This window comes from Falco naumanni, chromosome 3 (genome assembly GCF_017639655.2).
Source record: "Falco naumanni isolate bFalNau1 chromosome 3, bFalNau1.pat, whole genome shotgun sequence".
Classification (NCBI taxonomy): Eukaryota; Metazoa; Chordata; class Aves; order Falconiformes; family Falconidae; genus Falco; species Falco naumanni.
Window position 1 is genome coordinate 104,308,438 of NC_054056.1, and position 17,276 is coordinate 104,325,713.

Consider the following 17,276-nt stretch of genomic DNA (forward strand, 5'->3'; position numbering starts at 1 on the left):
CTGGTGACCAGAGTACACTTCAGGCCTGCGAGCCCTTTTCAGTTATCAGGAACTAGGTAAATTTAGTAGCCCACAGACTAGCAAACAGCTCCTGTTTGGGACTGTGTATGCAAAGGGCAGCGGAACTAGGGGCAGGGTTGTTCTGCGTGTGACTTCAGAAAACCGAGCTTTTCCACCAAGATTTTTTTCTGCTGAGGCTTTGTACTGGTAGTGGAGTTCAGTGAGACTGGCAATTGCAGTGTGAACCTCCAGACCGGTGACGCTGAACACAGCCCTGCTGAGAAGCGGAGGAAAGCGCTGGCAGACAAGGCTCAGCCCAGTCACAACAGGGAGATTAATGTGTCCACTGCTGGCATTTCCTCTGCAAGGCAGGATTTTTCAGGAAGAACACGTTTTCTGCTGTGCTGTGTCTAGTTTCCAGTGTAATTCTGATTCTCTCCACTTTTGTCTTTCACAAAACAAGTTGCACAAATGGTAAAATGAATGTTGAGCCCCAGGTTGAGGGAACCTGCCTTGCTCTTATTTCACTTGGTAACTCGGGGGTTTCCACATCTCTATTCCATATGTTGATAAATATCTGAGAGAAAGTCTACAAGGCCTTTGTTTTACATATGTTTCATTAGAATAGCCAGAGTTTGCCTTTCAGCTGTACAGCTCCCCGCATGCAGCCATGCATCACCTCGTAAGGGGAAAAATAGTTGACTGTAACATGTAATTACTTTTGTTAGCTGAAAAAAACAACATATAGAGCAAAGTTCTGTATGTACATCTGCTATTAAATTTGTGGTTTCAAAGGGAAAATCTTCATTAATGAGGTTAAAAACTAACACTGGATCGGCATTTTATTTGCTCCATTTACAGCTGTATAACACAAAGCATAGCTGAGGTCAGAGAAACTGCTGTGATGGTACCGTTTGCTCTTCCATATGCTCCACAGAAAACATCACCATAATTTTTATTTCTCCCTCTCAAGCAGGCACACCGTTTCTGAACCATTGTCTGCCATTTGAAAAAAAATGACCTGCACTGGCTGTTAGGATTTTCCAGCATCCCATCTTTAGCAAAGACACATTTTTCTTTGAACAAACAGATACTGAGCTCACAAGAAGCAATAGCCAAGAACAGCTATAGTACAGAAACTAGTATTAAAATCCAGGTAAATGGTGTTTGTTACAAGATTTAAGGAAAGTAAACTATGTAATGGAGGGAATGGGAGCCCTGCAATCAGGCATGCCTTCCCTGATGATGATCCCATGAAACTGGGACATTTTTGTAATTGATTTAAAAGATTGTTTTTTTCAGTATTCCTTTACGTGAAGCTGATAAATGTAAATTTGCTTTTTCAATACCTAGCAGAAACAATATGACTCCTTGTAAGCGATACCAATGGGCGGTGTTGCCGCAGGGTATGAAAAACAGTCCTACTATATGTCGATGGTATGTAGCAAAGGCATTGTCACCTGTACAGGAACAATTTCCACAAATGTATTGTTATCATTATATGGATGATATTCTCGTATCAGCTGCAAATAAGGCTGAACTTCAGCAAGTGTATCCAGTTTCGCAGCTGTCATTGGCCACCTTTGGGCTATGTATAGCACCAGAAAAGATTCAACAAGCCCTGTGGAAATACTTGGGAGTTAAAGCGCCAGATCAAATGCTTGAGCTACAGTCTATCCAGCTCCGAGTAAATGTCAGAACCCTAACTGATTTGCAAAAATTATTAGGGACCACAAATTGGGTAAGGCCATACTTGGGCCTTACAACAGAACAATTGAAACCACTCTTTGATGTATTGAAGGGTGACACTGATTTAACGTCTCCCCGATCACTAAGGAAGCCAGCTTAGCCCTAGAGAGGGTGGCCAATGGTCTGCAACAAAAAAGGGTACACCATGTAGACTTAGAAACTCTGATAAGTTTATATATTGTCATTACTAACTATCATCCCATGGGATTGTTGGGCCAATGGAATGAGTGCTGGCAAGATCCGATACATATTTTAGAGTGGTTATTTTTATCTGTACAACCACGGAAGACAGTAAGCACTCAGATTGAACTAGTATCAAAAATCATCAACGAAGGATGTACACGGTGCGTTCAGCCCATGGGCCAAGATCCCAATTACTTGATAATTCCCATTGAACGTGATTATGTAAGCTGGTGTTTGGCAAACAGTTTACCATTTCAGTTGGCTCTGGAAAGATTCAAGGGACAAATATCCTATCATCTTCCCAGTCCTAAATTATTACAAACTTATTCGGACATACAAATACTTCAAAAGCCGCTGGCAGCAGACAGCCCAGTGCAAGGCCCTACGGTCTTTACAGATGGTTCTGGGAAATCGGGAAAGGCAGTGGTCACTTGATATGATGGGAAGCAATGGCAAGAATTGATACACTTGACACAGGGATCACCTCAATTGGTTGAACTTAGTGCTGTCGTTGTTGCCTTTAAATCATTTTCTCATGTGCTGTAAACATTGTTACAGACTCTGCTTATGTTGCAGATGTTGTGCGACTCATTGACCGTGCATTGCTTAAGGAAGTAAATTCAGAATGACTATTTTTATTTAAAACATTATGGGTAGTAGTGAGTCAATGCACACAATAGATATTACATCCTGCATGTCCGCAGTCACACTGGATTGCCAGGATTCATCTGTGAAGGAAATGCCCGTGCTGATGCTTTTGCATCTCCTGCTTGGACTCCTCCAGTGCTGGATCTGATATGACAGGCCCTCATGTCTCATGATTTTTTTCACCAGGGGGCTCGGGCATTGGTTCATCAATTTAAAATATCTTTTGCAGATGCAAAATCCATCATTGCCGCTTGTCCAGAGTGTCAGCGATTGGGTCCTGGACTAACGTTTCCACGAGGGGTCAATTCACGTGGCTATCAGTCCTTGGATCTGTAGCAAATGGATATCACACATGTCTTTTTTTTGGTTGTTCACAGTATGTTTATGTCTCCATTGATACCTTCTCAAAAGTTCTATGGGCATTGGCCCATACTGGGGAGAAGGCTCTGGATGCCATTTCACATCTTCGACAGGCTTGGGCTGCTCTGGGGGTTCCTAAGCATCTCAAGACAGACAGCGGACCAGCATATATTCATCTGCACGCATGGCCAAGTTCTTGCCTCTTGAGGGGTAGAACATGTTACTGGCATCCCGCATTCCCTGACTGGCCAAGCCATTGTGGAACATGTTCATCATACTTTAAAACTACTTCCTGAAAAACAAAAAAGGGGAAGGGGTTCTGAGACTCCGCATGCTCGTCTATGGAAAGCTGTGTATACATTGAATTATTTGACTGTGCCGGCTGGAAAAGAATGTCCTGTGATTATCTCACATTTCTTGTCTTTGCAGGAAGATCCTACTATCTGAGCGAAGGTTTTAATGAGAGATCTACAAACGGAAAAATGGACAGGCCTGTGGGATTTAATTACCTGGGGATGAGGGTATGCTTGTGTCTCCACAGATGCAGGGCCGCGGTGGCTTCCCGCTAGGAGTGTTAAGCCTGTTTTAGATCCTAGAATTGACAAGAGGACATCAGATACCGGCTGTTCCACAGAACTCTTGAGAGGGGAGTCAGAATATCTGGGTGACTCTGATGCAGAGGCTGAATCAGACGTAGCTTTGTGCCTTCTTAACTCAACCTAAACAGCCTTTCCACATATCCTGCCAAGGGCCCTACAATAGATGATAGACACAGCCTTTCTGGTTAAAAAAAAAAAGGGGGGGGGGGAATTGTAGAGGAATGAAAGCAGTGGGTTGATTGGCATTGATGGTATGCAGCTGTGGCCTGGCCTCAGAGGCAGTGGGTTGATGGACATGGAAGACATGCAGCTGTACCGCTAAGTGGTTAAATAGCCCTGAGGATTGTGGGAGAGGGGGTTGGGTGGAGAAGGGGTATGGTCTGACCTCTGGAGGAAGGAGGTACAGCACAGACAGTAGAATCTGACTGATGGTAAAGCCTTGTTGCAGCCTACTAGTTTGTTTGTACTGCAACAGTGACTTGTGAAAGACAGACATTTCTCAGTGTGGTGCTTGGAAAATGAAACAACAACAACAAAACCAGTGTAGGTGAAGGATCAGGGAGCAGCAATCTGAAGTGGTGCATTTCCCAAAGGCCCCAGTGTGGAGGAAAAGCAGAGCCAAGAGAGCCAGAAGTGAGTGCTGCCCTGAGCATGGTGCCTTGGGCAGGAGCTTCCCAGCAGAGCTGTGGCTGGCAACCCAATGGTGGTGCCCATGTCTGCCATCCTCACAGATGGTCCATCTGTCCTGTAGCCAGAGAGACACCAGGAAGGGCGCTGCAGGCCTCAGACACACTCCATGATCCCTTTTCTTGTCTCCTTGCTAAGTATCCTAGTCATAGTTAGCATAGGAGAGAAACATGCCTGTGAGCAACTGTTAGTATAATTCCCTCTCTTACCACCCTTTTTTTACAGAAGGCAAACCCCGAAGGCTCTTTCTCTGCTGTTCTATAGAAAATTGTAAAGCCATAAACAGCAAGGCCTAACACATTTCTTTGCAATCATCTTTTTACTTTAAAGAGAATGAGAAAGTTTGTCATTAAAGGAATATGGGGGAAATTATAGAACTAAGAGATTTGCCTCATGCAGATGATGCACTTGTATGTAAGTCTTGTCTCCTGTCAGAGATGACCCAAGACTCATCGCTGTGTTTTGCCTCTCTGATGTGTGCCTTGCTTTGTCAAGACAGAAAACCCTTTTTGAACTTCCCCAGTGAGCATTCTCTTCAAATAACAAGCATAAAACCAGTATCCTCTGTCGAGGGAAACAGAATGAGTGCTCATGTTGTGGACACTGTCACTTCACACAGATGTGAAATCAGAATCAGTCTTCCACACAACAGATTATCATCATTCATTTTGTCAAATGTTTACTATGAGTAAATTTCTTTCTGCTTTCTTAGCTTCTTTTAAGAAATGCTATCTAAGCCCATGGCATGTAGCTGTAGAGAAGGAATAAAACCCAAACGTAATACAATAACTAATCTTAAACACATTAATTTTTACAGGGAAAATCTTAATATATTGAAAAGGTCCCTATGTCAGTAACAATATTTACAGGTTTTACCTTAGCTTTTCAAATGTTATCTTAATTTGCTCTTTTTCTCTTCAGAAGAAGAAACAGATATAAATATTCTTGGATGAAGACTACCAGTGTCTTTAATGATAACATTAATAATCGTCACATGAATGTAAACAGTTTCCATTGAACTTTAAGCAGTAATACGTGAGTCTTTAAATATTTTGTAAATACCACACTGGCAGTGCCACAGATGAAAGTCTGTCTATATTGAGCTGCAGAACAAAAGCTAGCCATAGGAAAGCCTGTGCACCTATCTGCATTAGCTAGCAATTTGTTCTCATTAGCAGCATGCAGACTGCCAAAGCCCCGGCCCCTGCGTGCAGGCAGGCAGGACTGATGACACAAGCTGTCCTCCGCACGACAGAATGAGCAGCTTCACCCAGGCACAGCTGGGTGCCACCCACATGCCAAAGCCACCAAAGCCTCCGTTAATGAAACATTGATATCTGGCTTTTCAAAAAATGCAGATCGGTCTCTTTTATGCTAGAATATCGTCTTAGGAGAAGAAAAGCCACTTTAGGGCCCTTTCATGTCTCTTGGTTTTTGTTTCAGTCCACAATATAGATGTCCTTACTGATCGCAATGAAAAAGCTGTTATAACAAAATGAAAGATGTACTGTACAGAGCTTTACCCTTATGTAAGGAATGCAAAATGGTATTGGGTAATTCACAGCAGAAGTTATCTGGGGAGGAGAAATGAAATTTGGAAATAGTTAATGGATTGCTACATTCATTGCAAACTGAAATGAATTTTTGACGTGCACAGTGTGTACTGTTTTTCTTAGCAAGCCAACTGTTTTCATTCTTACAAAATTTATGTTATATTTCAAGGTAAATGCATTGTGTGTATTTAAAGCTTTTCAGGATCTTGTCATCAGAAAAAAAACTGTACTCGAAAACCCTCCCTGCATTTTAATTTTTTTTACTTATAAAAATGTGATTTTTGCAAGATCATGTGATTTTATGGTATCTGTAACAAGCACTGGCATTAATCCAATAAAGCCTTTGGCTTGAAGGGCTCATGACAGCACTTATGCAAAAGGAGTAGTTTTACAAACTCAAGGGTTGTTTTGCCAAAGAGCAGTTTTAGACGTGGCCATCATGTATGGGCACGGACCCTAAACATGGCCTTGGCAGACTGGTATAGAAAATACGTGGTTCTACCATTCTGTGTGTGTTCTACCATTGTGTTATGTCCAGTTATTTCAGTGCATGCTACTTAGTTGTTGTTGAAAGAAACCATCAGAAGCTGCACTTGATAATTTGTATTAAAGTAGTTCCTCTTGTTCTAAAAAATCTCAAGTTGAAAAATATTAATAGCTTTTGAAAAAATATATGAAATTTGACCACTCTGAGCTGTCAAAAAACCAAATCATTTTTACATGACTGAAACTAAAACCCCAACCTTCTGCTGCATGGCTCTGTAAGACATCAAAGAATTCCAGTGACCTATAGTTGTTATCAAAGTAAACTGATCTGTGACTTCCTGACTCATAGCGTGATAGAGGAGGTGTATTCCATTATTTGGAAAGCATTTTCAAGTGTTAAGTTCTTATTTATTATGAAACAGCTCCCCCGGCTTTGTGCTGCCTTGCTGTGGGGTGTAGGCTTGACATTTGACACATTTTATCAAGTCAGGTACACACAGCCACAATAATGCATGGAACCACCTTCACCTTGGAGTTCAAGACTATTTGTCCTTAACAATTAATCTAGATGGACAGATAAAGGCTCTTTATGCTTAATTTGTATGTCAGTTTATACACAAGAAATTGCAGAAGTCCCCAACTAAGAAAACTTTTTTTTTTTTATAGGAGTAATAACATGAATATACTTGGAACAGGATTTGACCCCCACATTTACAAAGACGTTGAGACTGCATTTAACCCTACAATTAATATATACCAATTTCCTGAATTGGTATATATAACAAGTGAATTCAGTAGCGATATACTCATGGAACAAAGTCGAATTTGGTTTATTATTCCACATTTTAAACTATGCAGTGCAAATTGCAAAATTAAAAATATCCAGTAGGTGTCATCTTCCTACATATTGTATGGATGATAATAAAGTTTAAATATTTTTTTTTTAATTGAACTTAAAAGTAGGAGTCTCAAACACTGCAACAGGTTTTCTGAACATGCGTAAAAAATGCATTAATTTGATCTGATAAGCTTTACTAACACTAGGATTTCTGGAATGTTTGACACCCGGAACTGTTTATGCACAAAGTAATTTGCAGATATCCATGACTGTACTTACATGCCTGAATAACAGCTGTAAAATATGCCTGTAAATGCCCACATTTAAACCTGAAAATCTATTTAATGGATTCCAGTTAATCCACATCCTTAAAGCAATATAAATATGTACTACAGCATTGCCTCTGATCCTGATGATCCTCTTTACTGATGAGGATATTAAATGAAGTTTGAAGGGCTTGGAGAGGGCAGGGAATTCCATTTCCATAAGTGGTGTTTTAAGTTATTTCTTGAAACTACACCTCTTATAAATAAATATTTTCATGTGGATTATTGAGAATTAGCAAGTACCTGGATCTGCTTGATTTACATTGCCATTCATTTTAAATCAAATACTTTTATTTATATTCAGCAGCTTTATACATAGTTGAGAAGTAAAATTACCCAGGCAAATTTGAATCACTGTGATTCAGCCATCTTCCAACGTAAGTAAAATAAACACTTTTCACATTTTAAACCCTAACCTCTATTATTTGGTGTGGAGATACTTACTAGGTCAGAGTTATGCCTTTCAGCATGTGATTAAAACATGCACTTTGTCCATGTCCATGGATTTTGTAACACAATCCTTTAGCAATCTGGCAACATTTCTGGCTTTGTTAGTGCAGGGTATTGCTTAGGAAAGTTCCTACACAATACTGGTTTTGTCTGATCCAACATCCTTTGAAAATAATAGAAAGCCTTCCAAGGGCTTAAGTCATGAACTAGTCAGGCTCATGAAAAGGCTGAGCGACGGCAGGTGAAGCTGGAGGGCTGACACCGGCAGGAAATCGCAGTGTGGCAGATGCCAACGCGCACACAAGCAGATTTCAGCCGTGGCCTGAAACCTGCTTTTAATTTGCACAAGCAATGGGGTGGGAAATGCCCCCAGTTCAGACGGACTAACAACGATTACACAGTCGTATTTAAATTTTATTTTATTTTTTAATTAAGTCACCTTGACGTTTCCAATAGTCCCAGTACGTGTGGTTTCTGTGAAGATGCACGAGGAAGTAAACAGGATTTCAAAGGAAAACGCCTTTTTTCCATACGATCCCGGTCTATGGTTATGCATCGAGTAAGGTGCTTTTGCATCACACACGAAGGAACAGGAAATTCTGCATAACCCTCCCCTAATTAAAAGCTCGTTAGTTCTTTATGGTGAAGTACTCAACAGCCAGGAAACGATCACCTTAGCGCTCCCGCCACCCGCACGCAGCCAGGCGGTGACAGCGCCGGCGTGGGGGGCAGGTTCCGACTGGGAGAGCAGGAGGCGGCTGGCGGCGCGGGGGGGGCTCGTCCTCCGCCGCGCCCAGCTCGGCCGGACCGGCACGGCACCGCGCCGGCGGGCGGGTGGGGAAGGGGGGCCCACAAAGCGCGTACGCTTTCCTGTAATTAGAAAAGGGTTGTTCGTGGTGGTGTTTGTAGGGATACGAGGAACGAATCCACGCTTATCTTTGGTGTAGTAGCAGATGGAGGTTTTTTTTTTTTTTTTTTTCTTTTTTTCCGCTTCGCTACCGCAGGCTTGCCAGAGGGGAACGACAAAGCCTCGCAGGAGCAAAGCGGGGCAGGGTGAGCTCCCGTGCCGGCTCGGGACCACCACCCGAGCCGCCTGCCGCTCCCACAGCCCGCTCCTACGCGCCGCGTACCTTCCTCCGGGGCGGGGCAGGGCCGCGCCGGGCCGCGCCGCCCGCAGGGAAACCGGCCCCGCCGCCGCCCTCGCCTCAGCTGTCGCCTCCGAAGCTCGGCTCGCTCACAGGGCGCAGTAGATGCTCAGGGGCACTGGCAGCGGCCGGGCTCCCCGGGGCCGGGCCCGGCGCGCAGCGAGCCCCCGCCGCCTGAGGGAGCGCGCGCGGCGCCCGTTCCCGCCTCCCAGCCCGCGGCCGTTGGGCGCGAGGGGTTGAGGGGAGGGGGGGCGCGGTCGCTCGCGCCTGCCTGCCCGCCCGCCCCCCTCCCGCGTGGGAGCCGGCGGGCGGGGCCGCGCATGCGACGCCCGCGCGGCCCGGCCCCGCCCCCGCGGCCCGGCTGCGGCCGGCGCTGCCGAGGGAGCGCAGAGCAACATGGAGGCGGCGGCGGCGCGGCGGGGAGCGCGGCTCGGACGGGCGGCGGGCGCGGGGCGGTAGCGAGCTTGCCGGCCGCCTTCCCCTCCTCCCCCTCACACCCGCTCCCCCTCCCCTCCGCTCTTTGAGAGGCGGGCTGCCTGCCCCCCTCGCAGGGGATGGCGGCCCCGGGCCCTCCGCAGCTCCCGTGGCTGCGGCTGGGCCCGCGGCTGCGGGCCGGGCTGGAGGTCGCGCTGCGGGTACCCAGCCTGTTCCTCATCGACGCCATCTTCAACTCGTCCCCCCTGCCGGGGGGCTCCCTGTGCGCCGCGCTCCTGGGCGTGCTGCTGCGGCTGCTGGGTGAGAGCTTCCCCCCGCCGCGGGACGGGGCCCCGCCGCGCAGCCCCGGCCTCCCTCGCCGGCCGGGCGCTGCGGGGGGCCGGCACCCCCCCCGGGCCGGGGCCGGGGCCCGGGCCGCTCCTCGCTGCCGCCTGCCCTCGCTGACCTTGCTCGCAGGCGGGGCGGGGTGGCCGCTCCTCTCCCCCGGCCCCTCAGCCCCCCCGCCGCCCTGCTGCCGCGGCCTGTTTCCCCCGGCCCCTTCCCGCCGCCTCCCCGAGTCCCTGCGCGGCCGCTGGGGGTACATGACCGTCCCGTGTCCCCCCCGCCTGCCCCGCTCGGTGCCCGCTTCCTCGCTCCGCCCTCATGCCCCCAGGCCCCGGCGGGGCCCCCCGCGGCGGTGAGGCCCTGGGGGGGGGGGGGCGCGGGGCCCGGGCGTGGCGGCGGACGGGCCGGTGCTGCGCGCCATGTGCGCGGGGGCCGGGGCTGCGGGCCCCGCCGCGGCGGGAACCGTGTGGCGCCCTGCCTGCAGCTGCTTGCTTTATTCTTACTTAAAGCCCTTTGCATAGAGTGATTCTTCCTGCAACACGCCGTTAAATCCTTATTTTAGGGACAGCAGTTCAGAAATGCCGGGAATTCGGTTCCCGAAAATAAGCCTCTTGAAACTTGCCGGTGGTTGGTTTTAAGCGTTTTTAATTTATTTTTTTCTTGCTTGGGATGAAGGTTGAAAATCGCTGGTGTGACTAGGTGATGGGATTTCCAGTGTTGTCTTGTGTTCCTAACATAGCCTAGGCCAGGTTGGAGCCCCGCTCTGCAAAGCGCTGTACTGGCGATGCTGCGTCGTGTATCGCATCTTGGCGCTGGGAATCCTGAGGCAGGAAGGAAAGGAGAATCCAAAGTACAGCAAGAGTTGTTTTGCAGGCCTGCAACATGTTGATTTTGTGTTTTGTTTGATGTTCATAGTGGAAAAAAAAAGGGGGCAGGGAAGGAAATAAGTGGTAGGGTTGTTGGGGTGAGAAGCTGAGACGAGAGGTTAGAAGGGAAGGTACACAGAAGCGTAGTGGTGACGCACCGCGGAAATTGAGGAGCGGAGGGTAAAAACAAAGGATAAACTATAGCAAGGCAGTAGCTGAGAGGAGAGCGAAGGGAGAAAGTAAACAAAACAAAGTAGGTGTTTTATTATTTCTGCTGTGCCTCCTTTCTTAAAGGGTGCCTGGGGGAGTCGCCGCTCCTGTGAGAAGGTCCTGCCTGCCTCCTCTGCCTGGCCCTGCAGCTGGTACCGACAGCTCGGGGATGGGGATGGGGAGGATGGGGTCTTCCTCCCTACTTCCCGTTTTCTTGACCCTTTGTTCCATGCTTCTGGAATTGCTAAGGGCACTTCTCACTGGTAATTCCAGTAAAAAAAAAAAAAAAAGACATTGCAGTGCCTCACCAACTTAATTTTAGGAGTCCTTCCTCATCTGATACAGACGCTGTAGGAAGTGCCATGAAATTAATCCCACGTAATGTGAAAATGGTGCATGTGTTAATCAATGATAACTTTTAAGTGTGTGATACTGGGATTAACAGATTAAGGCACTTTGCAGGATTGCATTTATATGATCGCTTTTCTGGAAGAGTTTGGGGAACCAGAGGGTAATCCCTGCCTCCCGCAAAAGAGCGTTGGGAACAGTTTATGCCAAGAGATTTATCTTGTACTTTGAGGCAAGTGGTCTGTGGTTTTTGGCTTTCCAAAATTACAAGAAAAATAAAAATGTAACTACTTAATGTCAGAGACCTTCCATGTGGTTCAGACAACAGAGTGCTTTTGCATCTATTTTTTCCTTGTATGAATTCAAGGATTACAGGGCTGGATTTCTGCTGCTGTTAGGATAAAGCAAAATACTTACTTTGGATCGTACTGTATTTAAATAGTGGGGAGGTTGCCTTTTTAGTTACCGTTTTCAGGCTTTGACAGACTGATCCAAATTTTTTCTGTAGCACAATACTATTTAGCATAGGATAAACACAGAACTTGTATTCTGGATACAAGGATTGTAGTTTTGGGGAGATGGATAGCTTTTGGGGGTGATGTAGAACAGTTCTGAAATGTATTAGAAGTACAGTTCTTCAAGAATATTAATAGTTCTGTATGATTTTTTTAAAGAAGTTTTACTGCAGTACTACTTGGTCTGATTCTTCCATCGCTTATTTTCTACACAAGTACATAGCTGTACGCGGCACAGAACCAAATTCTGCAACTGGAGTGCAATTTGTCTTTAATCTTTTTGATTAGCCTTGCATCGTCTCCAACAGTGTTTGCCGTTCATAGCTGCGTGTTTTTTTCAAGTGTGTCGATGCCAGCAGAACCACCACCCCCAGGAGTGTGAAACTTCAGACAGCAGTCCCTCCTGAGCCAGGACACTGGTTTTTGAGAGGGTTACTATAAATACTGTAGTCTGTAGAAAGATGTGGAAGCAAGTAGAATGGCTGGGGCTAGGGAAAAAGTAATTTGCCAGTTCCGTATGATTAAAATACTTGACTGAAGATAGCCGAACCCTGCAACTGACTGCAAGTCAGATCCTAGGTAGTGTGCGATTATAAAGAAACTGACAAATTGCAGGAGGTAAAAGAAGAAATGAGAGGGAGGGATTCATTGTAATGCAGGAAATTAACTTTTAAAAGTAAATGCTTGTGATTAAATGCTGTGTTTGGAGGCTGTATCGGAGACAGCTGGTGATAGGATGGCCTAAGTAGGAACAGTAAAGATGAGCAGCAGTATCTACAGAAACATGAGAGACAAATCAAAGGACAAACTGCAGCATTTCCTATCAACAGGAAAAATGGGAAAAGATTTACTGTTTGGTGAACACCTTGCAGGGCAGAGCTAAGTCTGCTGTGGCAAGATGGACTGAGTGACAAAAATACAAATGGGGGAGAGGAGTGCTCAGCTCACCTCCCCTTCCGAGATCTGAGTTACCTCCTGTGGCCTTTGGAGGTTCCTGTGAGGGGTCCTGACTTTTCCACACAAGTGTTGACAGAGAAATACTTTACCTTTTGTTAGTCCTTCTTTAGAGGAACCAGTAAGTCTAGCTTCTCTATTGACTCTCTGTAGTGCTGTTTTTAGGGATGTGTCCTGCGTGTGAAATGCCAGTGTTTTAAGATGACCTATAGTATCTAAATACAGTCCTGTTACTGCAGCTGCAAGGCAGAAAAATAGCTTTTGTTAGCAGGCGTGTTTCAGGGCAGCCTGCTTAGTGCAAAATGCATCTCGTCTGGCTCCAGTGAGCAGAATTATGTAAATAATGAGCTTGTCACACGCATGCGAGCCTTTTCTGTGACTTCTGAGAAAAGACAAAGGGTACAAACTTGTCAGCAGCATTAGCTTTCCCAGAGGTGTTTATGGTGGTACGCATGAAAAGGCAATGAAACTGTCAAGCTGATTTTTACAAATAAGTGCTGTACGTAACAAATATTCAGCTTTTCATGGAAGAACTGAGCTATGATACAAGGCACTTCCTGAAAACTGGTTGAGGCTTTTCCTCAGTCCGCTTGACAAGGTTACTAGGTTAATGATTAGTTAAAGATAATGTTTTTATATCGGCCAATGCTGCTTGCAAAAAGTACTGTTAAGATGCATTTATAACCTTTTTTTTTTGTAGTCTGCCTTGTGCTGTTGATTCATGTTGACCCTCCCCCTTCCTTTTCAGTCCTCCAGGCTGGGTGGGGGGGTTGGTTTGGGTTTTTTTGTAATACAAGCAGCTGGCAACAATACTGGTGGAATCAAATGCTGGTTTTTAGCAAAGTTTTTTTTTTTTTATTCCCATGATCAGGATACCACAGCTGAAAATATTTTTTTAAACACTTGATTATGGAGGATTTAGAACAATCTGAAATACAGTCGTCAGAAAAGACTGATGCTGTCCTCCAGTAGAAAGAGGATTACTTGTGATGTCATTAATTGTAGTACTGAGATTGAAAGCAACTTTCAATCAAATGTAAGTTGTAGAGATCGAAGTATCTCTACACTGGTTTGGATGAGAAAGGAGTTAGGTAGACTGGAAGCTGATTGAGAAGCCCCAAAACAAAGGCAGTGTGTTTCCTGAAAAAAAAAATGTTTAAGGAAGTGAATCTAGTGGGAAGTGCTATTTAATTTAACACCTGTTAGGGCACAGCCCTTACCTATGTAGTACATAGTTATGAAATTTGTAAGCATCACTACAGAAGGAGTTTACTGCAAGGACATAAATGTATACCAAAGTACTATTGATGCTGTGATAGCATTTCTTACAGGAAGGTGCAGACTTTTCCAGTCGTGGTCAGTATGAGGGAAAGGTTAGAGAATAGGATTGTCAAGATTAAATCTGACTTCTAACAAGATGCAAGTTTGCACTGGCATTGGAGAGGCAATTGGTGCAGGTTTGGATTTGTGTACAAAAGCTTTATATTGCAGAAGGTCTTCTCCAAAGAGGCTTGTTTCAGGATGCCTTATCAGAAATGAAAGCAAACTGGAGGGAATTGGAAGAAGAGTGCCACCCTCCCTGTTTTTAGTAGTCAACTACAGTAATTTTTCACTATTTTCCCATTAAAGGGTTTAGCTAAACTGTTTTGATGACTGTTATCTGTAGTACTCCAGCTTGGACATCCTTGCTCAAGTGAATTAGAGGACTTAATAAATTTTGCTCATTTAGACCTTACTAACTTTGCCTGTAAAGGTGTATTTGGTAATTCTTTTTTGCTTTTACAACTTGTCAGTCCTTAAGATTTCCAGACTAAGGCTGAAAGGCTTAGAGTTGTCACTGCTGTAGTCTGAAACTGCAGGTGAACTTAATAGAAATTGTGACTTAATGCTTGCATTGGCTTTGCATCTCGGCTACGGTGCACAGATGTATTCGATGCAGAGATTAAGTCGTCCTTACCTGTTCTCTGAAAAGTGCACCATTGGTAATGCAAAGTTAAGAGTGACTAATTGGAAAGCGAGACATTAAATAAATGTAGCTCCAAAGCTAAGGGTTAAAATCTGTTGTTGAGTTTCTGCTGGGAACTAAACCATTTCCATCTGTTTTCAGGTGTCTTTGTGTCCAGTGTTGTTCTGGTCTTACAACAGCGAGCACTTTTCAAGTTTTATATGATCGCCTCAGCATTTCTGCTGGCTGCAACTTCAGTGTTGGTGAATTACTATGCTTCTTTGCACATAAACTTCTACAGTGCCTACTACACAGCTGCGTTTGGAATTCAGATCTTCCCTCATAAAGGACCTTCGCTATGGATGGCCCTTTCCATCCTTCAGCTTACCTTCGGAATTGGATATGTTACACTGCTGAATGTGCAGTCCATATACTCTCAACTCATCATCCTGGATATACTGATTCCTGTAATTGGCTTGGTTGTTGAATTACCTTTAAACGTCCGGCAGATACTAGTTTTTATTTCAGGCCTAGTTCTGACACTAAATACCACAGCCATTTTAGTTACGAAAATTAAATGGTTCTATTATTCGGTGCGGTATGTTTATCTGCTGGTGAGGCACATGTATCGCATTTATGGATTACAGCTATTGATGGAAGATACATGGAAAAGGATTCGATTTCCAGCTGTACTGCGCGTCTTCTGGCTATCGAGACTTACAGCACAAGCTGTGGTATTAACGTATGTTGTCAAGATGGCTGAAACTAATACAGAAGAAAAATTCTTCTTGATATCGTGGGATAACTGTTGGGAACTGATTTGCAGTCTGATCATAAGTGGGTGTGACTCTACTTTAACTGTCTTAGGCATGAGTGCCGTCATTTCCTCAATAGCGCATTATTTGGGACTTGGTATCTTGGCCTTCATCGGATCAACCGATGAGGACGACAAAAGGCTTGGCTTTGTAGCACCCGTCTTGTTTTTCATCTTGGCCCTGCAGACTGGTTTAAGTGGACTGAAACCAGAAGAACGATTAGTTCGCCTGAGTCGAAACATGTGCCTTTTGTTGACCGCAGTCCTGCATTTTATCCATGGAATGACAGACCCTGTGCTGATGTCTCTCAGTGCCTCCCACGTGTCGTCGTTTCGCAGACACTTCCCTGTACTGTTTGTTTCTGCTTGCCTTTTCATCCTTCCAGTTCTGCTCAGTTACATCCTCTGGCACCACTATGCACTAAATACTTGGCTTTTTGCAGTTACAGCATTCTGTGTAGAGCTCTGCCTAAAAGTAATAGTTTCTATCACTGTTTATATATTGTTTATGATTGATGGCTACTATAATGTGCTATGGGAAAAACTTGATGATTATGTCTATTATGTTCGTTCAACTGGCAATATTATTGAGTTTATATTTGGAGTAATCATGTTTGGAAATGGAGCTTACACAATGGTCTTTGAATCGGGAAGCAAGATTCGTGCGTGCATGATGTGTCTGCACGCGTACTTCAACATCTATTTGCAAGCAAAGAATGGCTGGAAAACTTTTATAAATCGCCGGACTGCTGTTAAGAAAATAAACTCGCTTCCAGAAGTAAAAGGAAGTCGGTTACGTGAAATAGATGATGTCTGTGCAATCTGCTACCATGAGTTCACCACCTCTGCTCGCATTACTCCATGCAACCATTACTTTCATGCACTTTGTCTTCGGAAGTGGCTGTACATTCAGGACACTTGCCCGATGTGCCATCAGAAAGTGTATATTGAGGACAAAGAAAACACCAGTATCTCTAACAACAATGGCTTTGTGGCACCAAATGAAAATCCTGTACAAGCTGCAGAAGAAGCTGCTGATGCTGAAAATGAATTAAATGAAGATAACGACAGTTCTGACAGCGATGAGGAAGACAGTGACTGTGTGGCACAGCACTTGAACGAGACTCTTAATGTTGACTCCAACTCTCTTGGTGATTAAGATGTCCTTTAAGCCGTGAGTTATTTGTTCGAGATTGACTTCAACAGAATAAAAGTATCACTTTGTAGTTATTGTACTTAAGCACAACAGCAGTATCTCAATGTTGAGTCTGTGAATGGTGGTTGTTTACTGTGGTGTGTGCTACTGTAAATATACCTCTAATTTTTGCTGGTCTCTTTAATGGCCACCTTAAAATTATGTACATTATTGTACATGGAATAAAATGTTTTCACATGTTTTTAAGATGGTTGGAAAAACACTCTTTAATTGATGTAGTGATAATGCTGTGCCAAAGACTGTAGACCAGTAATTCCCGATCAATGAGTTCTGGATGCAAATGAAAAATACTGGTGAAAACAGACTGTTCAGCAGGTCAAATCAGAAATGAAAAGCCTGAGCCAAAGCAGCTTTACTTACAAATTCAGTATTAGCAAAGCTTTATCGCTGAAAACTAGTGAGTTGTGTTTTTAAAAAATAAATAAATACTTAGGTTGGTAGACTTAATGTTATAGCATTTGCGTATGTGGAACAAAAGATGAAACTGCTAAGCTTTCTGGTAAAGTAGTAAAGCATGCCATTGATGTGTTAAACATTCTGAATTGCCAGTAGTAGCTTCAAGTGCTCTACATGTGAACTCGGCAGCCTGGTGTTAGCCTTGTAACGCATACAGGTATTAACAAGA

General features: G+C 44.6%; 1 protein-coding gene and 1 long non-coding RNA gene across 4 annotated transcripts; one reads left to right on the plus strand and one right to left on the minus strand.

Annotated features, from left to right (window-relative positions):
* Nucleotides 1-2,547: 2,547 nt before the first annotated feature.
* On the minus strand, nt 2,548-8,165 carry LOC121085192. Its single transcript, XR_005826977.1, has 2 exons — nt 3,450-8,165; nt 2,548-3,232 (listed from the first exon to the last, which is right to left on the minus strand). It is a non-coding gene; the product is annotated as an uncharacterized LOC121085192 (long non-coding RNA).
* A 562-nt stretch (nt 8,166-8,727) lies between these two features.
* On the plus strand, nt 8,728-16,837 carry RNF139 (ring finger protein 139). 3 transcript variants are annotated; one of them, XM_040587540.1, is made up of 2 exons: nt 8,728-8,932; nt 14,784-16,837. In XM_040587540.1, the coding sequence occupies exons 1-2, from the start codon at nt 8,833-8,835 to the stop codon at nt 16,592-16,594; spliced, it is 1,911 nt and encodes a 636-aa protein (XP_040443474.1). In that variant the 5' UTR covers nt 8,728-8,832; the 3' UTR covers nt 16,595-16,837. The 3 variants fall into 3 exon arrangements, with proteins under 3 accessions (XP_040443474.1, XP_040443473.1, XP_040443475.1); XM_040587539.1 differs by lacking the exon at nt 8,728-8,932 and adding an exon at nt 9,410-9,759; XM_040587541.1 differs by lacking the exon at nt 8,728-8,932 and adding an exon at nt 10,257-11,122.
* Nucleotides 16,838-17,276: the final 439 nt, after the last annotated feature.

Coding starts and splice junctions, on each gene's coding strand:
- RNF139 (XM_040587539.1), top strand. CDS start 9,579: ATGGCGGCCCCGGGCCCTCCGCAGCTCCCGTGGCTGCGGCTGGGCCCG. Junction 9,760..14,783: donor CGTGCTGCTGCGGCTGCTGG/GTGAGAGCTTCC, acceptor ATCTGTTTTCAG/GTGTCTTTGTGTCCAGTGTT.